This window comes from Hyaena hyaena, unplaced genomic scaffold (genome assembly GCF_003009895.1).
Source record: "Hyaena hyaena isolate Hyena2069 unplaced genomic scaffold, ASM300989v1 scaffold_239, whole genome shotgun sequence".
NCBI lineage: Eukaryota > Metazoa > Chordata > Mammalia > Carnivora > Hyaenidae > Hyaena > Hyaena hyaena.
In genome coordinates this window covers 2,084,339-2,107,494 of record NW_024080871.1, presented here as the reverse complement: position 1 = coordinate 2,107,494, position 23,156 = coordinate 2,084,339, and the positions used below count along the sequence as shown (strand labels likewise).

Below are 23,156 nucleotides of genomic sequence, written 5' to 3'. Positions count from 1 at the left end.
CATTTTTCTTCTTTGGAAATGAATTGACCCTTAGCAATTTCCTAAAATACATGTTGCTAAAATCTACTCTTAAGCCATCTCTGCTTCTATCATCACATTTTCTTCTTCTTCTTTTTTTAATGTTTTATTTATTTCTGAGAGAGAGAGGGACAGTGTGAGCAGGAGAGGGTCAGAGAGAGAGGGAGACACAGAATCTGAAACAGGCTCCAGGCTCTGAGCTGGTTGTCAGCACAGAGCCCGACGTGGGACTTGAACCCACGAACCATGAGATCATGACTTGAGCCGAAGTTGAACGCCCAACTGACTGAGCCACCCAGGCGCCCCATATCGTCGCATCTTCTTTTGCTGAATTGGACCCTCTTGCTACCCTCTTCTAACGATTTTTGTGATTATGTTGGGCCTACTAGAATAACCCAGGACCAATTTCCCATCTTAAGAATTATAATCACATCTATAAAATTCCATCTGCCATGTAAGATAGCGTATTTATGTGTTTCTGCATCTAGGATATCCTAGTGTTAGTGGGTAAAGTGGCACACCATCCTGTCTCCCATAAAAAGTTAGATTCAGTACAACTAAATAAAAAAAAATAGGTATTGTTCTGTCCTATGGTAGAACCAAGGCTCAGAGCAGTGAAGTCTTCCTGAATAAGATTCAGGACCCGATCTTCAGCACCACATCGCTTCTTCTATGCAACTGCCAATTTAATTGTGCCAAGAAGTGTATTAGGTGTTTGGGGATATAACTAGAACAAACAGTAAAGTTAGGTAGGTGTATGTCTAATTGGTAGGGCTGTAAGCATAGTACATGGAGAGAGCCACCTAGAATTCTAAGAGGAGGTCCACACAGCTTAGCAGGGAAATCTGTGTTCTGGGAGCTTAGCTGTGACCGAGATACTTCCCTTCTCAAATACCATCAACTTCCCAGAGCATGCAACTCTACTGCAATGGCATTTAAACACATTTATTGAGTGACACCAAGATTCCTTTTCAGGTCTGTGTCCTAGTAGTATCCCTCCCCCCCCCCAGCCCCCCCCCCCGCCCAATGTTTCTTACCCTTTGTATGTATTATCTACATCAGCCCAACATATTCCCAGTTTCGTCCTGTTGCTCATTATTTCTCTTTTATTCTTTTTCTTTTTCCCTTGAAATATTCCTTTTCTTTAGTTCTGTCAACTAAATCTCTAAATATATTTTAAGAGTCATCTCAAATACTACCTCTTACCTGAAGCTTTCCTGGTCTCGTAGCCCAAATTAATCTTCATGATCTGAGTTACAATAATCTGAGTTACAATAACAGTACTGTCTACTTCTCTTTTTTAAATGGTTATTTATTTTTGAGAGAGAGAGAGAGAGAGAATGCATGAGTGGAGGAGGGGTAGAGAGAGAGGGAGACACAGAAACTGAAGTAAGTTCTAGGCTCTGAGCTGTCAGCACAGGGCCCAATGTGGGGCTTGAACTCTTAGACTGTGAGATCATGACCTGAGCTGAAGTTGGACACTTAACTGATTGAGCTACTCAGGCACCCCTCAGCACTGTGTACTAGATGATTGTGTATGTGTCTGTCTCCCGAACTAAGTGGTAAGTGTGTTCTTTCTTATCTCCTTCTTTCCATTCCTTCCTTTCTTCCTCTTTTCTTCCTTCTCTCTTTCCCTCCCCATCTTCATTTCCTTCTTTTCTCTCTTCATAACTTTCTTCAACTGTATTAAGCACATCTCCTTTGTGTTGATGACTGTTTTCATTGCTGGCTATGTATCTGTGAACAAGCCAGACATAATTTCTACTTTCACTGAATTTACAGTTTTAAAGGTAGAGGTTATGTTGTACCTACTTTTAAAGATCCTTTTAGTGCCTAGAACATAGTAAATACTTAAACAGCAGGATTTGATTGAATATCTATGAGGATTGAAATTCAGCTGGAAACGACCAGAGTCATAGCCTATTCATAGAGTTTATAAAGACTTATGTTCTTTATTAAAACCAAGAAACATTTGTTTGAACTGACTATGTTTTCATTATACTTTTCCAACTGAGATTACATATTTTGTATTCCAGTGATTACCAAAACTATATTTTGCTCCTGGGGAAAAATATTACATGGATTATGTAACAGTTTGTTCAAGTGACTTGTTTTTTTTTTTTTTAGCAGCAATAGAAAATAGTGAGACACTTAAGTAATTGTCAGTGAATTTTATCTTGCTTGTAGTGAATTACTTTTTATAAGTGAATAGCAGAGCTAGATTTGCTTGTATGTATTTTACAAGTGGGTCTTAAAAGTTGAATTAAAGTAAAATAATTTATCATAAAAATTAACAACATGTAGTTCTCCCAAATTTATTATGATGAAGATGCACTATAAATTTTAGTTATGTGAATAAATGTATGTATTGAAAGATCATATGTAGTTGTCAACTTTATCAGAATGCCTTGATAATAATTAGAAATCAGGAAAACAGAGTTTAGAGTCTCTTAGAATTCTACAAGTCCCTGATTTCCTGTTTTAAAAGTTGATTTGGTCTCCCATTGTCACTCACAGAGAAAGTTAGGGGTATTCCTTTTCTCTAAGTATGTTTAAGTTAGATCAATTTACCATGTGCTCTGAAAATTCAAATATGGTGTTGTCTATTAGAATAATAGCCTTATTATCTAATTTAAATCGCACTTAAAAGTTGAATATTAAATATTTTATGGGCACCTAGTTGGCTCAGTTGTTTAGGCATCCAACTTCAGCTCAGGTCATGATCCTACAGTTTGTGAGTCTATTCCCGGTGTCAGGCTCTGTGCTGACAGCTCAGAGCCTGGAGCCTGCTTCAGATTCTGTGTCTCCCTCTCTCTCTCTCTGCCCCTCCCCTGCTCATGGTCTGTCTCTGTCTCAAAAATAAATAAACATTAAAAAGTTAAAATAAAAATACAAAAAGAGTAAATATATTTGAGAAGTCAAAAATATGAAAGAGGGAGATTGTAGCTTGGGTCTAGCCTCTGCTCATGATGTGAGACTGGGTTAGAGAAGATGATTTCCAAGACGCTGCCAACAGTCATGCCTGAATCTGATAATTTAGTGACTATCTATTTAAAATCTTAACTTTGGGATTTTTGTTAGGCGATGTTGCTTATGTCCATGCAACTGGATCTCTTTATTGATGTGAGTTTATCATATATATATATATATTTTTTTTTTTTTTTTTATTTCTAGGAGAGAGAGCGCGAGAGACAGCGTGAGCAGGGGAGGGTCAGAGAGAGAGGGAGTCACAGACTGAAACAGGCTCCAGGCTCTGAGCCGGCAGTCAGCACAGAGCCCGACGCGGGGCTCGAACCCACGAACCGCGAGATCATGACCTAAGCGAAAGTCGGACGCTTAACCGACTAAGCCACCCAGGCGCCCCGAGTTTATCATATATTTTATAATAAAATATCCTTGGAGTCAGATGTGGTATATATAATGATAATGTGCATCCTTCTATTTTTTTTTTTGAAAAGTTTATGTTCCGTTTGATTGGAATGTGAATTAAAATTCAGTTTGCATCATCTTGAAATTGTTTCCTTATGATACTGAATTGTGAATATTAGTGTCTCTTATGTCAGAGGCCAATACCAAAGGTCTAGATAGAGGGGGTGCTTATGCTGCACCCACCATACACTGGTATAGCTCATTATGCATACTCCCTCATTTGATTTTCATCATAACCATTATATGGAGATACTTTTCTCACCTCCATTTGCAGGGTGGTGAAGTGAGATGCCTAAGGTCAGCTAGTAAGTTGTGGATTCAAATTTCATAAAATCTTCAAATTTGATCTAGAGTCAAATACAATGCAAGTATTTATAAAGCAAAAGTCTGGGACACCTGGGTGACTCAAGCGGTTAAGCGCCGACTTCGGCTCAGGTCATAATCTCATGGCTCGTGGGTTCGAGCCCCGCTTCGGGCTCTGTGCTGACAGCCAGCTCAGAGCCTGCTTCGGATTCTGTATCTCCTCTCTTTCTGACCCTCCCCTGTTCATGCTGTCTCTGTCTCTCAGAAATAAATAAAACATTACAAAAATATGCATAAAACAAAATTCTTCATGAAGAATATATTTGCTACCAAGTTCTATTATTGATCCTGGGAAATCGTGTCGAAGGAACAGATTTATGGGAGTGATGTCATGGTCCTGGCTCTGCCATTCGTTCTGAACAAGTAGTAGCAGCAGACCTTTAAGTAGTAGGGATAGTACTGAAAAGAAAAAATAAAGAGTAAAAAAGAAAGGTAGGGAAGGACCCAGTATGATGGAGTGATAACAACACAAAGGAAGGAAGGAAACTTTCATTATGGAACATGCATGTACAGTTTTCACACATCCTATGTCATTTAATGTTCTCAGCAATTCTGTGAGACACAGGCAACGTGATGCTCTTTACTATAGCTGGGGACAAGCTAACTGGAGCTGACAGAAATTAGATCTTGCAAACAGAGGCCATCTCACCTAATGACAACAGACTGCAGCTCACATCTTACACAGCATAGTCTGTATTTTTTGCCCTACATCGTATTTCTGCTGTTGTTCTCCATTTTAAATTTTCATTAAAAATTTCTATTTTACTGTTGATGGTACCAGAGATGGAAGGAAGAGACCAAACAGCACTGACGTGGCAATGAACATGTGTTCCTCTTAAAGCCACTGTTCCTCTCTCTTTCCTCGTTTCTCTTTCCCTCCCTCCCTTGACCTGTGCTGTTGCTGTTCCAACATGGTTCACATCCTTAAGAAAGCAAATATTTCTAGTACTGTATGAAAACACTGAGTAACATTGGCACCAGTTTTAGTCAGCTCACTGTCACAGGAAATGCTTAAATATTTGGGAGTGCCTGGGTGGCTCAGTCAGTTGAGCATCTGACTTTGGCTCAGGTCATGATCTCACGGTTCATGAATCTGAACACATCATTGGGCTCTCTGCTGTCAGCGCAGGCTTCGGATCCTCCATCCCTGCCCCTCTATCCCCCCTTTACCCCCCTGCTCCCCTGCTCACACTCTCCTAAAAATGAATAAACATTAAAAAAATAAAAATAAATAAGTGTTTGATACAACTCAAAAATGACCAGTTCCTTCTTGTCACATTCCGTAACAGTTGTCTCATACGTATTTGTCCAGCAATCAGATGAAGGACACCATCTTATTATATATTCCATAGGTGTACCATCTCATTATTTATTCTGTAGATATCACCAGCTAGAGGCTGGAAAGGAAACTCAAAGCAATTGAGTGCTATTTCATGTTTCTGTTCCTCGTAGCTCTAAATATAAAAATCAAGGTCACTATTATAATTTTATGGAACTTTTCTTTACAAGGCCTTCATTATGAGAAGTACCTTGAGAAAAACAGTGATATTTTCCTCTGCATCTAGGCAGTTAACTTTGGAGCAAGCATGGGAAAGATTTAAAATGATGGAAGATTTGGAATAGCAATGTAATTGGGCTTCTATTAGAGGCTGTGAGCTATTTTCTTCAATATTCCCCTGTAAGCTTTTATTACAGTCTTTGTTAGCTGCTAGCCAATAACCATTATCACTTCTTTCCTTTATAACAAAACACTAATTTTATTGAGGAACTCACATTTTTCCTCCAATTAGGTGCTTATGAGGACCCAGCCCCATGTTCCATAGCAGATGTGAATCATGGTGGACCTATTCTCTTTGCCTGTGAGTGGTCAGGCATGACCAGGTGATGCAATTTATGGTTAATGACCTCTGAGTGGAGAGTCTTTAGGACATTTTCTGGGAAAGATTTCTTTAGCGGATCAAAAGAAACATATGTAATAGACAGCTCCTCACTTATTTTTAAGTTTATTTACTTAGAGAAAGAAAGGGGGAGGGGGTGGGGAGAGAGAATCCCAAGCACTGTCAGTGCAGAGCCCGATGTGGGACGCTATCTCATGAACCATGAGACCATGACCTGATCCAAAATCCAGAGTTCAAAGACAACCAACTGAGACCCACAGGCGCCCAACAGCTCCTCACTTTTTTGCTTAGATTCTTAGGATTGTTGTAGCCCACTTGCTAACATGGAGTTGTTTCCCAATATATTGAGGGTAGCATCAAGTAAATATGGAAAGAATTTGGGTCCTAGACATCATTGATCTATTCATTTAACCAACTCTAGTTGTGTTCCTGGAATTTTTTCTAGAAGAACTACTATGTTTTTAGGATTACATCCTTACTATTTCATTGAGGATTTTTCTTACTTGTTCTCTACTTCCCACCCAGCATCACAGCTCATGCTTTAAAACGAATGATAAAATATGTCAAGATTTCATATTTCTGATGATGTGCAGACTGTTCCAATTGTCATCCAAGTGTTACTTTTATTAACATGTTTATAAAGTGACTTGGTATTGTCCGATGACAGACACTAAGTAAAAAGTCATTTTCATTACTTAATATTATAAGCATGGCACCCAAACATAAAATTATAATTTGGCTAAAGCCTCAGGTATATTTAGTGCTACCCATGCCTTTACTGTTTTCTATTTGTCTATTTTTTGCTAAGCAGTTGCTGCAAGATGCCTGGGTATGGGTAAATATTACTTTGGATTTTGAAATCTGTCAGATTACACAATGCAATGGAGGCTTTTACTGCAATCATCTTCCAGAGTTTAATGAAAGCCTACTTTTTGCTGCACATGCAGACCTAGAAATCCTTCTCTCAGTAAAATGTTCAAGGTTGGCATTCTTAGCATAATGGCATATTGAGGTACATTATATAAAGTAATATAGAAGTTGTTTTTTCACTAAATACAGTACACATAAATTCTTTTTCAGGCATGTTTAGTGTGCATAGGAACACGTTGAAATTTTCCACTTGACTAAAATTAACAAAATGTATGGATCAACTTTCTTTGTTGCAATGACTGAAAAACTTGTAGATATTCTTGTAGATTTTCACACCAAAATGCAGAAAACTAGGATAATGGATCCCTTCTGAAATACTTAGCTATTTCCTGACATGTATTAGACTTTCTGTGATGATCAACACCATACTGTTGTCTTATTAGGGACGTTTTAGTGGCTGAAGAGAATCGTTTGCTTTGACTGTCTCACCGTTTGAAAGAAAAGCGATTGTAGAAGTTTTTATGCCTGTTTTAGGTCCTGTCAGACTGGAAAGGGCACACTCCGGCCTCAAAGACTTTTTTTTTGAAGGACTCACAAGCCAGAGCTCAATGTGTGAGTTTGTTTCCAGACTTGAATTACTCGAGTTCCAGAGAGACAGACTTCTATTAGGCCACCGGGCTAGAGCAGCAATGTTTAGATATTATTTCAATCAAAGAACTGTGTTCCATTACCCTAGGATCTATGTCAAGCTGTGGATTAGGTTAAAAAACCAACAAAAGCTCCTGGTGGTTGAAAGATTATAAGTATTTTGCTACATTACTGCATTGGAGGCATGAACACGTTCCTTTAGCGTTTTAGAGTTTCACAATGTTACAATTAATTAATTGTGTCTATCTAGCTAAAACACTAGTCGGAGTTACCGTCTGCACTTTTAATAAATCCTTTGAATTCCCTTGATCTTTCTTTTTTCTTATCCTGTGTTCTGTAGTACAACTTTCCTAAACCCATGAAACTTTGATTAATGGAATAAAGAATTAGATTCGAGATACCTGTTTTTGTTAGTCTTCCAGGCTTCTCTGACATTTGGATCACTTTCTAAATGTACCTTGGCCTTTCTTATGGATGGTAAATTGAAAAAAACAAAAACAAAAACAAAAAAAACCCTCGAAATTATAAAGCATTATTATCCTTGCTAATGTGGAATTATTTATCCCCAGTTGTATGTAACTAGCCATTCACTGTACACATTCAAATATAGTGTTTCTTTTCTAGAAAGTAGTTAATGTTGATGTTTCTTCATTATTCTTTCCCTTTTCATTCTTCTGCCCCCAATAGTTTGCATGTATATAAATATGTATGTAGAGAATAAAGTGGGGTGCAAAAATCATGTTTATCAATTGCTCTTTAGATAATGATTTTTATTATAATCTTTGAGTAAGCACTTCACGGTTTCTTACATGAATTAAAAACCAGGGGTGCCTGGGTGGCTCAGTTGGTTGAGTGCCCAACTTTGGCTCAGGTCGTGTTCTCTCAGTTCCTGGGTTTGAGCCCTGCGTTTGGCTCTGTGCCGACAGCTCAGAGCCTGGAGCCCATTTCAGATTTTGTGTCTCCCTCTCTTTCTGCCCCTCACTGCCCCCCCCATCTCTCAAAAATAAATAAACATTAAAAAAACTAAAAATCTACTCATAGATTCTAAAACCTTCTAATTAATGAAAATGAACTGTCCTGGTTTGCTTCAAGTTCTGATATCCAAGTGTAACTATTTTAGAATGCCTGTGTTTTTATCCTTGATATTCTATGCATAGAACTTGACTTGTCCCACCACCCCTTTCCAGATCAGAATTCCTGTTAAATTGTCTTTAGTCTCTGTATTTTCCACTTTCTCTTACTCAGTAAGTCTCTCTCACTACTCTCAGCAAATATAGAAAAGAAGCAGAGCTTCTGGTATAAACGTGCTTCATCCTTGACCCCAGGAGAACTCATTGCTTCCCAGCTGTGAGGAGTATATTTCTTAGTAGGGAGCCTGGTCTTGCTTTCACCTGGTGCTGCTGGTATAAGCAGCTATCATGTTCAGATTCAAAGGTGGCCAAGATAGCATCCTGAGGACATGTCCCTGGAATGAAGTAGAGCCTACTTCTGCCCAAAAGCTGCCAGGTGGGAAGAGGGTTCGGTGCCCTGCTGAGAGCATTGTGATTTGGTGGGGGGGAGGGTTCAGTTAGGAGCACAGAGCCAGCTCGCTTCACTTTTCTGTTTGAGAGTACCTGAAGGAAGATGCAGAATATGGCGTCTTTCCTTTCTCACAGCTTATATGTACTCCGTTGGTGATACAAGGATCTACCTTATTTATGCTGTGGTGTGGAGATAAAGATGTTGGAATTAAGGACCCGATAACTTTTGTAGTTGGCAGAATGCCTCCTGAAAAAAAAATATCGCATATTAGTTCAGAACACCTCAGTTTATTTTCTTTTCTAGAGAATACTGGGAGTTTACAGTGGGGGGAAGGGGGGTGACTACATACAGGCAGCTTTCCGTTGGGGAGTACAGGCTAAAAAGATAGACTTGTTTCTCCTAAAGATTTTCATGCATGACCATAAAATGAATTATTTTGATACATGTGTTTTGTTTTTGAAAATAAAAGGATTTTTTTTGTCTAAAATGGGGCAGAGAGTACATAAATAATGTACTTTTTTACAGTACATTTAATGGATATTCAAACTACAGTGGACTTGGTGCGATAATGGGGAGATTATAAGGCATCATGTTTTGCTAAGCGGGAGACACAATTTAAGAGTTAGATTTGTGAAGACTACAACATGTCCCCTCCTCCCTTTTGTAGTTTCACATTTAGCTAGAGAGATTGTTCTCTAAGATTCAACACCTAAAGAATGCCTTTTTTTTTATATTGTTCAAAGCTGACCTCTGCTTTTAGAAAAGTTTATCTGCACTTTTTCATCTGTTTAGAAACATACATTTTTGGTTAAAAGATCGAAGACAATCTCTCTTTGTCTTTTTTTTTTTTTTTTCTCCTGAGCTAGGGAGGTTGAGATAAAAAAGAATGACTGCTTTAAAAGTCACACATGGCTGTAATTTAAGATTTTTTTCCCTTCATTGTCCGTAACAGTTGAAAGAAACCTTCAATGAAAGTTTATTAACTAGGCCAATGCCTGAGGCAATAAAGGTTCATTTATTACCAGTTTCTTGGCTGTTTTTCTTCTTCTATTTTTCGGTTAAACTCCTAGCGTAAGATAATACTTCACAAAATTAAACCTTTGACCTTCTGTAGAGTTAAGTCTCCTTTGATTAGATAAAGTAACAATTTATGGTCCAGCATGAGGTTGCACATGAAATGAATAATTCAATAGACTCCGTGTGGATGGAGGATCTATTGCTTTTGAAAATTTGAATGCTGTTTAAAGGGGGGAAAAGTCTGCTTAAGTGTGTTGTCTTTATTCCGTGTGCACTTCAGCAATATTTCAAAAGGCTTTACTTCCAATACAAAGTTATGTTTGAATTTTCTAATTCTCTTAAGAAAGACATATGGTAAAAATGCTGCAAATAGCTTGGTAAGTCTTTGCAGGACAGTCCTAGGAGTGAATATGCCAACCATTCCAGGTATTACAAAGGCTGAATTATAAAATTAAATAATCCCATGAGAAAAGTGACCATTGCTTTTACAAATAGCGTTCTATAATGATGGGACAATCAGAATATTATAATCTGTGATAACATTTTGAGCCACTATTCACATATCTTAAATCACGGTAATATTTAATAACTTTCAACAAGAAGCAATATAACAAAAATAAACTATAATAATAATAATATTAAGCCAGATTCTTAATTTTGAAGTCAACCCATTAGGAATTCAGTTTCTGGTTATCATGTGGTAACCTTTGTGAACAACAGTAATGTTCTTAATTTTGTTTTGCTTAAGTCACGTTATAAGTTTGCAATGCCATAACTCATTGCTAAAAGAGTGCTTTTCCACGTATTGCAGATTGAAAAAAATCTTCACTCCATCTGTGAAATGATTTTATTGGAATTGCCTAATTACTACAGAACAGATACACCTACTTTCAGGCTCAGAACTGATATTTGTTTCTGTCTTCAACTCCATGGAGGTAGAGAAATGTGTGCACAGCACAGGTCCGTGTTTCTCATAAAGCTGTTGTGATTAGCTGGTTGTTTAAATTACTAATTGACATGCAGGAGTTGAATGCTTGAGAGAAGTGTTTTAGTTTTAGTTTGGTTCTTTTTCAATTAGCTTAAATTATTTAAGGTGAATAAATCTACTGCAGTGATTTAGTTTCTTTTAATAAAATCTCATGGTACAACATAAATTAGGTCAAGAGAAACCACTGGATCAGTATAACTGCAGACTTTACTCCTAAATGAAGGGATATGAGGAAAATTGAAGATTTGCTATGATTTACAATTGTTTTTGAAATGAAGTAAAAGTTTCTATCAGAATACACAAAAGACTCACATTTCTTGCCATCTCAGGTATTAAGTGGTTCTTTTTTCTATAATGATTTTTGTAGCAAAAAAGGAGAGATGAATCATAACAGCCATTGGTCACTGTTCTTTGACATCCACCTGCTCTGTGCCGTGGTGAGCTAGGTTACATATACTAATGCAACCTCAGGAGGCACATAGTTTTAAACATAGATGGAATTTATTTGAGTGATAAAGTACAAGACTGCCTCAAAATCAGACAATTTAAGTAATTTGTTATGCTAAAAAATTAAGTAAGTTGACTATGATTTCAACGATGTGCCAAGATAAAGACTTATCTGTTTAACAGGCCACTTTCTAGGAGATGGCAATCACTTGGGACTATGAACAATAACCTATGTTTCTTTTGCAATTTCCCTATCACGTGGCAGTATGTATTCATCTAAATCAATTAGGATTGTTCTTTTCTATGATCCAACTTTCAAACTTCAACCAAAACCCTAGTACTACCTAGTTCAACCAAAAACAAAGTACTACCACTGGCCTATCACCATTCACATTTTCCTTGTAAACAAATGAGGAAAATCGCTACCTTTTAGGCTGCTTCTGGAGATTCAATGAGTTGTTGACATAAATATTAAAATGTAATGACTATTGCCTCAACTAGTCCCTCTTTCTCTATTGCTATTCAGTGAACATGGCTGTCTGTTGTTCCCAACCCCGAACCTGACCTCTGTTTACAAAGTGATTGTGTGTGTGCATGTGTGTGTGTGTGTGTGTGTATTATAATTACATTTCTTTCTTGAGTCTTTTCCTTGAAAAAAAAGTCTACGTTACTATATCAGAAAAAGTGTGTGGTCACAACTTCTCCAGTTATACTTCTGTCCTATTGTATAACTCCCCACAAACAACACTTCCATGTAAGAAATGGCCACCTCTTAACACTTTCTTCTTATCTCCTCTCCCCTTCTCACCAACAACCACATGCTACCTGATTTCTAGAAAAAGAAAAAGAGAGACTTATTGAGGTATCAAAGGATTTAGGAGAGGATTTACATGGTGTTGAGAAACGTAGTTGAACATTTGGGGAGATTATTCTTAGGCTAAAATGCCAATGAGGTGACTCGTTTGCAGGAAATTAAATTTATGACACCATTTCCTCTTTTCACTTATTATACTGCCTGAACTGTCACCGATATATTGACAAGTAGCCTCTTTAAAAAACATCCTTTCAGAATGTCACACACTGTCAGTTAGTTTCAGGCTAGTACGAAGCACCTGCCTAGAGTCAATGCACTGAGTAATTTGGGGTGATTGAGTCACGTGAGTAGTAAAAAGAATTGCGCCTTAGACAAGCATGAGAGCATCGAAAGAACAGTTTATTGGAGAGGGAAAAATAATATGAAGAAGGGTGCTTTAAAGAAAATTGGAGTCAAAGTTTACCTATTTCAGTTTGTTTCTATTTAGACTTTGTTCTATATTCAGGATATAGAGAGGGAAATAATTATTTGCTCTTCTCTCTTTTTCTTGTTGTGCTGTATTTAAAATATAGGACTCGGGCTAATATAAATAATATATTTTACCTGTAGTCCAGGTTAAAAGCTTTGTGTACAATTAAAGTGTTGAGACCACTGTTTTTGTGGCAGATATATTCTAAATTCGATAAAACTGAATTCCAAGTGAACATTTAGGTCAGGTTTCTAAGTGAAGTCAGCTTTTACTTTTGACATCATCTGAGCATCTATACCCTTGACTTCCTATGCCATTTATAAGCTACTTGAGCAAAGGGGATTCATTTTCTTTCCGTGATTCCAGAGTTTACAGTATTCTGTTCTTTTCTTTTTACATTTATTGACAGAGTCAGTGTGGTCAATGCTGCACTGGAAGTTAAGGGAATTGGGATCACTCTATCATTATTTAATGGTGTGACTTTATAGAAATGATTAACCTCACTGACCCTAAGTTTCATCATCAGTAAAAATAAAAGGGTTGCATTAGATAGTCTTTCTCATCTCAATGTTTTATAAGTCTAGACCCTGAGTGGCTGTTAACTCTTTTTCGAGAGGCGATAATGTTAACAGATGAAGTAAAAGTGAGAGTTTTATATTCAAGACTTTTTTGTATCAAGTTCAACATTTTATAAATTACCTATTTTCTTATTTAAAGCCACAGTAATTTAAATTTTTGATTTAATTATGTTTCAGCCTGATTCTGTGAGTTAGTGATCAGAAGTTGAATGTTTCAAAAACTTCCATGGAGGGATGCCTGAGTGGCTCAGTTGGTTAAGCATAAGACTCTTGACTTTAGTTCGGGTCATGATCTCACTCTTCGTGAGATAGACCCCTGAAGTAGGCCTTGCGCTGATGGCGCGGAGCCTGCATAGGATTTTCTCTCTCCCTCTTTCTCTGCCCCATCCCACTCTCTCTCTCAAAATAAAAACAAACAAACAAACAAACATTTAAGAACTTCCTCAGTGATTTAACACATGGCCAAATAACATAACATCTCCATGGTGCTCCCTCCACGTACTTCCTACTGCTATTACTTCCTTTGCTCTGAAAGCTTATGAATTTTAAGCTATTCAGAATAAGAATGCTCAGTTTGATGTCTATTTGATTGATTATTATTATTATCAATATTATAATAAACTCTTTTCATATATATCTCCAAATTAGTGGGGGTTTTTTGTTAATCCAAACATTTAAAAAATCTAATTAAATCAATTGAAAAACTGAAAACTGGTGTAGAGTGTTTCCATTAATGGCCTTAAAGATCAATTTCCCTTTTCTCTGCAGAATATAAATGTGTTTTAAAGGGCAAGAAAAGTCGGTCTAATGGACATTAGGAGACAAATTCACATTCAAAATCTTCAGTCTATTCTGCTTCACAATTAAGTTGCTTATTCCAGTTGCTTATCATGTCTGTTATTTAATCATTCAAAGGTGAGGACAGGTATATTTCAATCACAATTTGCCTTTATTTAGAAAGTATTGAAAAAATAAATAACTGTGAAAATTAGTGTCGGTTTTCTAGACAGCTAGTATTTAAATAAGGATAGGAAGAAAACAGGGTGAAAAGAAAGTACTGGTATTTTTAAGTTGTTATATTGAGCCAAGACTTCTAAGACTTGGCATGATTTCAATTGAGTTGTAATTCAAACTTATATGGAGCTTACAATGTACCTTCAACAGAGTTTTGCAAAGAGACTATAGGAACTGTCAGGAGCAGAAAGATTACTTCACAGTAATGACTGTTGAATTGAACTATGCTTTTTGATGTTTTACTTTCTGAATTGAATTGTTGGACAAGATTAATTGCACACAGTGAGAGTTTTAAATGAATGGCTATGTAAAGCATTAAGTTTCTCTGTATGCCACTTGGGGGAAAAAAAGCCAGAAGGTTTAAATGAATAAATGCATTTAATGCGCAAGATGCCTGGGCTAATTTTAAAACTCTTTTACTAACATCCTTTATTGAAAATAGAAACCCACTTTATTCATCTGTCTTGGTTATATTGCTGTGGTTGAAGTAATTTAATATTCCTACTTTCCACTAATCTTCTAGTTCAACAGAAGTAAACAATAGGTTTCATAAATTAAAAATACACTCTTCTGAACATGCTTATAAGATTAAAAAAAACAAGGCAGTAAACATTTATGACTGAAACAAACTAGATTGTTCAAATACTGCCATGATGTATCATGTATATCAATATGGCACTGATATCAGTTAGAATGCAAACAAGGTTTTAAATGATGTGCCCCTTCATTTCAGCTGGAGAATCCGCTTCACACCATCTGCCTATCAGATGGTTAGGAACCAGGACTGCGTATTAATGCCACATGTTCGATTTTCCTCCTTCTTGTAATGGTTAGATTCATATTGCTAATAGCTGTGCATGAGCACTGTCGATGAAATTTCTGTGACGGTGGAGTGATGAGATATTTATAAGCCGCCTGTCTCCCTGAATAATCAGTAGGAAGAATGCCAGACATAAATAACTTATCAATTCCAGAATATTAATAATAACTAGCAATGGCTATAATCTACTGCATCTTTAAAATGGTTTCTTCTAAATTTGGGTGAAGTGACATAGATGAATAAAAAAGTCTATCACATAGAAGCTTTGACTGCTTACTGTCTCTTACATATAACTCATTTTATTTAACCATTAGCTTTTGGGAAATACATTTTATATGGAATGTGATGTAAAAGTAGACAACATATCAAACATTTGGAAGTCATCTTGATGTCTTTGAAACCAAAGATCAAAGATTGGACCTTTCAAGTTAATGAGCAAACAAACAGATCAGAGAAAGAATTTGACAGCAATATATCTCTTTTATTGATATTTATAATCTATAGTTGTAATCTACTCTTTATCACTAGGAGTACTAACTTATTTGAAATAAACAGAATGGAGATTCTTTTCCTGTTTTTAGAAAGGGTGATCAGGATTGTATATGGCATTTGAAAGATTTAAAGGCCGTTTTGATAAAACTTGAAAGCAGAAGAAAAATACTGTCTTTGCAAAGTAAAATAAGACTCTTAAGTGGTGACAATGCCTGCTTCTTTTCCAAATGATAAACCCATGGATTGGTTTTAGGATATTGAATTTGAAGTAGTGAAGGCTTTGTATCAATAGAGCACAGAGTGGAGATTTAGTGATTTTAAGATAAATGCGATCAATGTAGACTACTAAATGAAATGTTTAGATAGAAGCATGAGTTTTAGATTTCCATTTGTCAAGTGGCTAAATTCTCATTCCCCACTGTTAGGTTGCTTCTGTCATAGTTGCATTTTTTTGTGAGTAACTGAACAAAGGTTAAACTAAACATAAGGACATGATGGATATTCTAGGTTACTTGATAATATTTACTACCATTTGTGGAGGGCTTAGTATGTGCCCATGCTGTTGCATATATTACCTTGTCTTTATTCCCAACAACATCCCTATCAAGTCAGAATTGATATCTCTGTTTTAAAGATGAGAATTTTGAAGCCTTAGGAATTATGTAACTTGCAGCACTATCCCAAACAAATTTGATGCATGGTGTCCAAAGTTTGTATGGTTTTTGGAGTGTTGTTTTTTAACCATCATGTATTTACTCTCTCCATGATAGAGAGTTTAGATACCTAGTAATTTCCATGACAGTCACTAAGGATTTCAGTAGAGCATCAAAAAGTGAAAGTAAAAGAAATCTATAAGACAAGATTAAAACAAAGCAAAACAAAAACTTCTAACACTATGCAGTTAGAAAAGTAATACAGAATTTTCTCTGAAGGAGCAGAGCAGAATGAATCCCACAGCAATGAGTTCATATCATAAGTCAGACAATAATATGAAAAGTCATGTTTTAAAATTCTGTGTAAAAGCCTATTTATTCTTTTAAATTGTAAATGTAGAGATTATGGAGTTTTAATAGGAAAGAAAAAGAAACCTAATATTTAAAAAAAAATTTACATTTATTTGTTTTTGAGAGACAGACACAGAGCACAAGTAGGGGAGGGGCAGAGAGAGAAGGAGGCAGAATCTGAAGCAGGCTCCAGGCTCTGAGCTGTCAGCACAGAGCCCAATGTGGAGCTCGAATTTATGAACTGCGAGATCATGACCTGAACCAAAGTAGGATGCTTAAGCAATTAAGCCACCCAGGTGCCCCAAGAAACCTAAATATTTTTGCATTATACAAGGCTTATTGTCTTTAACTTAATTTTGATGCACAGTCCCTTTCCTGAGGGTCATCTGGAGGTCTAGCAGCTACAGACTATGACTTACTATCCTTCCCGAGAAGGAAAATGTCTTTTTTAAACAAAATATTTCTTAATCCATTATTTTATTAATGCCAAATGTGTTTTAAGAATGCATTTAAGTTTCTCCATTGTTGATTACATTGAATTTAGAATCTTTTTTGACATGTAAAAAGTGTGTTTATTTTATTTACTTTTGAGAGAGAGAGAGAGAGCAAGGGAGCCAGGGGTAGAGAGAGAGAGGGGGACAGCGGATCCCAAGCAGGCTCTGTGCTGACAGCAGAGAACTCATTGTGGAGCTTGAACTCATGGATGATGAGATCATGATCTGAGCTGAAATCAGATGCTTAACTGACTGAGCCACCCAGGCACCCCTAGATTTAGAATCTTTTAAAATAAAATGAAATTATTTCATATTTGACTTCTTAGTCAAACATGTTTTTGTTCTGGTGTATGAGATACTTTCAAAGTTCTTTGAGAGTATAAAAAAGAGTTTGGTGAGTTAAAATAGGTGGGCTAATCATTCCTTAGTGTAAGAGATCATTTATTTGTTCCTTCCACATATGACCATACACATACACATACTATATATATCTCTCTCTCTTTCTACCTCTATCTCTCTCTAATCTCTATCTCTATCTTTATCTCTCTCTATCTCTAATCTATCCCATCTCTCTCTCTCTCTCTCTCTCTCTCTCTGGATATTTGTTATATTTCCTCCCATGAGAAAAATAAATCTGGTGCAAACCTTACCATTTCAAGAATCCAAAGTGATTACCCAAGCTGTTTCAGTAACAGCTACTGTACATGCCACCTAGATGCATGCATGCAGGTGGCTGCTGGAGTTAAGCAGGTCCATGACTGCTGCATCAGCAGCGCCGCATTACCTGGCTCGCCGGTTCACTTGTGTGGCGGCAGGCCAAAGGCACACGAAGACTCATTCTTATAAAAGTCTGCATCCCACTAGAGCAGTACATCTCAAACTCTGCTTCCTTGGTCTAGCCTGATTTTGTGTTGTAACAAGTCCCCTTGTTGATTTTGAAGCACACTCACTTTTGGAAACAACTGTAATGGTGATCTATCTGCTCAGTTAATAAATTTTTATTGTGAGATGCAGACACACTTTAAATTAACGTACTCATATAAACTAACTGCAGCACACATCAGATTCAACCTGTTTGCTGAAAGGTAAAAGCACAGATTCCTCAGCCTGTCCCAGACACCTTCTGTGACTGTGTCCCTGGAGAAGGTGACCTCTAACTTTACCATGCATGACCGCTGGATTTGATGTTGACTATCACTTTAAGAAATACTGAATTCCCTAGGTCTGAGATTAAAAATGGTTCATCTTGCTTGGGAAGAGTTAAAAGCAGCAGTAAATATGCAATATAATGAACTTCAAGGTGAGTTACTGAAGGAGGACATAACAAAAATCCTCGCTTAGAAAAGGGTGAGGCAGGGAGGTAAATGTTATGGTTTCCAGTATTTACACAAGTAGACAATTTTTGGTTACATGAAAATGTTTTCACAGTTTGAATTCTCTATAAAGTATAGACCAATTGCTAGACTTATTTTGTGAATTTATCACAATTTTTTTTCAAAGTCAACCTCATTTTGGAACAAAATATACAACGGGACCTCTTTCTAAGAGCAAGTTGGAGGGGATTTGAGAAATACATCAGAGATTTGAAAGGGCCATTGCAAGGCCAACAGGAAGCTCAATAAGCACAGAGGGCAGATGAGACTTTTGTGACCCTCTCTACCCCAGGCAGATGTAGTTTGGGAGAGTCAGGCTTTATATTAAATTAATGAAATTTGCTGCTCCTAATATATTCACATTGATTGTAATGTAAGCATAATGCTTGAAATTACTTACATAGACATTGTCAAAATAGTGACCATATTTCTCCTGTGGCTTTCCAAGTAATCTAGTCTCAGAAGTGCTTTTTCATTCAGAGAAAATTTGTGGCAGGCATTGTGGTAGATGTCTGGGATACATATATTAAGGAAGTATTTCTGTCCTTCTGGGTAACCTAGTTAGAGGAGCTTTAAACCTAACCTCCCCGCCCCCCCACTTGCCTCAAGAAAAAGAGCATTAAAGAATTCAAGAGTTTCTCTTCTCAGATTGCACCTTGAAATGTCCTGAGGAGCAGTAAAATCAACCCCAAAATATACAGATGCAGCAGTTCCAGCCAAAACCCTCATATGGTAGGACTCTGCTATTTGCATGGCTTAAAAGCTCCATGGGTGATTCTGATGAACAAAGGGATGGTAAAGTCACATACACCAACCAGTGGATGGCTACTTCTTCTTTTGAGGAGCAGGGAAGGTCAGCTCTTTAAAAGAAGTATGTTTTGGAGTGCCTGGGAGACTCAGTTGGTTAAACATCTGACTTAGGCTCAGGTCATAATCTCAAGAGTTTCTGAGTTTGAGCCCCGCATTGAGCTCTCTGCTGTCAGCACAAAGCCCACTTCAGATCCTCTGTCCCTCTCTCTTTTTGCCCCTCCCATACTCGTGTTCTCTCTCTCAAAAATAAATATATATGTTTTTTAAAGTTTTGAAAGAAGTACATTTTGAGCTGATTCTTGAAATGTTGATAGCTATTTCTCAGGTAGATTAAAGTGTTAGGAACTGAGCTCACTTCCTCTAGAGCACAATATTTAAGCCATCAGATAATGGGCACATGGGCCGGTCTGGGGCAGGGGCAGGGGCAGGGGCAGAGATTAGAGAGCTTTTCTAGAAATGGGAACAATCTGTACAAACTGTGGCTTAGAAGAAGGAATGTAGTCCACTTAAGGAAATGGGAGAAGGCTGGATTGTCTATAGCACAGAGTGGGACTTGGAGTGGGGAGGACACACAATGCTACATGTATAGGCAGGGGACTGGGCATGAAGGGCCATGACAGCCATATCAAGTGCCCCACTTGCTTCTAAGAGTAGACATTGAATGCCATGATTGGATTCTCCTTTCTATAGGATTTTGTTGACTGCTGCATGAGTAGTAAGAGGCTGGAAGTGGGGAAAGTCGAAGCGGTTGAGAGGCTATTGCAGGACTCCCCCTAAGAAAAGGCAACTGTTGGCTCTAGAGGGAGCTGGGAAAATGGAGAAAATTGCTTGAATTTGAAAGCTATTAAAATATTAAATTTATGAACCAGGGATCTTAGTGGAACTAAAATCAGCAACTGTTGAAAATGTCATAGCTTTTTTTCGGCCTTCACTAAACTGAACTAAAAATTCAGTATTTGAAAGTATTAGAGCCTGGGTGGCTCAATCTGTTGGGCATCCTACTCTTGATTTTAGGTCCAGTCATGATCTTGTTGTCATGAGATCAAGCCCCACCTCAGGGCTGAGATTCTCTCTCTCTTTCTCTCTCCCTCTCAAATAAAAGAAAAAAAATTGAAAGGTATTAGATCAGTTATATCATGTGTGGGTCACACACTTCTAGTAGTACCCCTTGTCTGTAGTTTCCTTTCCCTGGTTTGGTCAACCATGGTCTGGAAACAGATGATCTCTTTCTGAAAAATCCTCAGAAGGTCAATAGTAGCCTATCCCCAGGTCACAGTGTTTGTGTCATTCACCTTACTTCATCTCATCGTGTAGGCAATTTATCGTCTCACATCATCACAAGAAGTGTGAGTGCCATACAATGAGATATTTTGAGGGAGAGACAGACCACATTCACATAGTTTTATTACAGTATATTGTTATAATTGTTCTAGTTGATTGTTGTCAATCTCTTTCTGCCTAATTTATAAATTAACGTTTGGTGTATGCATGTGTGTATAGACAAAAGCCTGGTTTGCATAAGATTCAGTACTCTCTGTGGTTTCAGGCATCCAATAGCAGGTCTTGGAATATGTCCTCATGGATGGAGGGGGAATCACCATATATCTTGTGAAATTTGTATCAGAAATGTAAAACTGTGGGGATAAACTGTCAAGTGGACAAGTAGAAGGGTACCATACATAAGATCAGATAAATAAAAGTATAAAAAATATTTGAAAGTCAAGGGTTAAAGAGAGAAGTAAGATTCTTCTGGCTAAGTGGGCTCTGGCCAGCCGACCATGTTCTGCAGGAATGATGGCTAGGACTGGGCTTTTTGAGGAACTAGAATGCAGGGCATACCTAGTGTTTAATAGCATGATGTGGTCTTCTTCATATGGTCTATTTCATTTAATCCTCGTGTGAATAGAATGAATTTACAGACAATGAAACAATATTCAGAAAGACTTTATGGCTGGCCTAAGGCTATATCATGCAGAGTTATATTTCAAATTCAGTAGAATTTGATTCCAATGTATTTAATAGTAACGGTCCGATCTCAAGTTGTAGTTTCATCTTCTGTATTTAAATACAAGATGTACTTGCTGCATAAAGCAAAGATAAAGACCCTGGAAGTGTTACACAGTGGAGATGGGGCCACACTGGGTAATGAAGGGAAGGGACATGTAGGATGGTCACATTTGTGACAAGGCAAAATCGAGGAAAAGAGAGTTGCCGGGAAACATGAGGAGAATTTTAACAGGAAAGAAAATGTTCTGAAACACCTTTGAAGGAAATGAGTAACTGGGGAGTAAATTCAATCATAGGAAGATGAGAGAATCCGTTCAAGTTGGGACTTAAAAGGCAACAAATGTACAGTGTAGACCCAAATGAATTCTTTGAGTTTACATCAGTGCCTTTTTAGAGGGTGGTTATCAGTTTTTCACCCAAAGATCCATTCTGAAGGTCTTGTTGCATTGGGTTTAAGGCCTCCTTGGTCTGATCTGAAGGAAAGGTGAGCTCTCCTAACCTCTAAAAAAAAAAAAAAAAAAAAAAAAAGCAATTTTCTAGGGGGAAAAAAAGATTTTCTTGTAATTTCTGAGGCTGTAACATTTGCTGTAGTAACTAGATGCGATGATTAGTGGGGAGGAAAAGAGGAGAGAGGTGCTCAGTCTCTAATCCACCAGCTGGGAGTGGAAATAAATCACACAGATAAATTCAAACAGAGTTGAAGCTCTGTAGTCAGAAACTCTGAAACAGCCATAGCGAAAAGAGTATGGGGAGTGGGGATATATATATCCTCTCCTAGCCTGCTAAAGTTTCAAAATTAGGAGAGATTATTCAGATATTGCCATGTCCGTCATTTTGCAGAAGAGGGAGGCCAGGATTAGTGAACTCACTAGGTAAAAGTTCACACACTTAAGGAAAACAAACCACTCCCTTGCTCGAAAACCTCTGTCGGCTATGTACAGCCTGTACATAAATCATGGCCTTTCTGCTCTTCCATAATCTGCCCTCAAATTCTATTTCTAATCTCCAGTCCACTCCTACCTCTTGTTCTCTGGATGAACAGAGGTGAACTGTTCTGGGCAAACATGGCGTGGTGGTGGTTACAAGTGTTAACCCTGGGGCTAGAAGGCTGGGGGATGAGAGGTCAGGGAAGCGAGCCGTGGAGCAAGGCCATTCCAGACAAAGGGAGTGGTATGTGTGAAAGCAGAGGCTCCAAGAGGCAGGGCACGTACTCGTGTTGGTGGCACGTTCAGGTAGCTGGAGTGGGGGCTGAGGTTGCGGAAATGGAGTGATTGGGTAGGTTTACATTTTTTAGTGAAAGGTTTTATGAATTAAGCTGAGCTGTTCAGACATCCCCCTCCAGGCAGCTGTAGAGGATTTTAAGCATAGAATAACGTATTCAAATTGGTTTGTTTGAGGGAGAATTTTGGATGCATTTTTACTCCTATCCTTCTTTGTATGAATGATGTCTCTGCTAATATTTGGTTTGAGAGTTTACAGTGCATTCTCCCCCTTATATCAATGTTGTTTCGTTGACTAGTCGGGAATGAATATATGTTATCAGAATGTGGCATGAAGGAATCAGATCCTCTAATATGTTTGTATGTGTGTGCTCTATAAAGTACCTGAACTCTTACATGAAAGATCAGAATGTGAATTACCTTGTTTTTAATTTATTCTGTTAAGGTCTGACAGCAGCAGCTGCAGCAGCGGCTGCTGCTACCAATGCAGCCATTGCCGAAGCAATGAAGGTGAAAAAAATCAAATTGGAAGCCATGAGCAACTATCATGCCAGTAATAACCAACATGGAGCAGATTCGGAAAACGGCGACATGAATTCCAGTGTTGGTAAGTTTTTTGTTCATGGAAACTTTTGTGATCATGTCGGTACCAAATTACTTTCTTTTCCAGAATCAAATTATTCATTTTTAGCTTCAGATACAGTGTATGCTTGGGAGATATGATTTTGCCCCTCTAACAACATGCACTCTGACTAAATAATTAACAACATAATTTTTTGATACATGATCAACTTCATGTAGGCAACTTCTACTAACATTTAGTTCACATTGTTCGTAATACAATTAAGTGTTAATAATCAGA

General features: G+C 37.6%; 1 protein-coding gene across 1 annotated transcript in view; it reads left to right on the top strand.

The window, feature by feature from the left end:
* The window catches only part of DACH1 (dachshund family transcription factor 1), a 425,335-nt gene that overhangs the window by 208,756 nt on the left and 193,423 nt on the right, over window positions 1-23,156 (top strand). Inside the window, exon 3 of the mRNA XM_039244384.1 lies at window positions 22,740-22,901. Within this exon, the coding sequence (XP_039100315.1) occupies window positions 22,740-22,901 (162 nt within the window). The remainder of the gene's footprint in view (window positions 1-22,739; window positions 22,902-23,156) is intronic.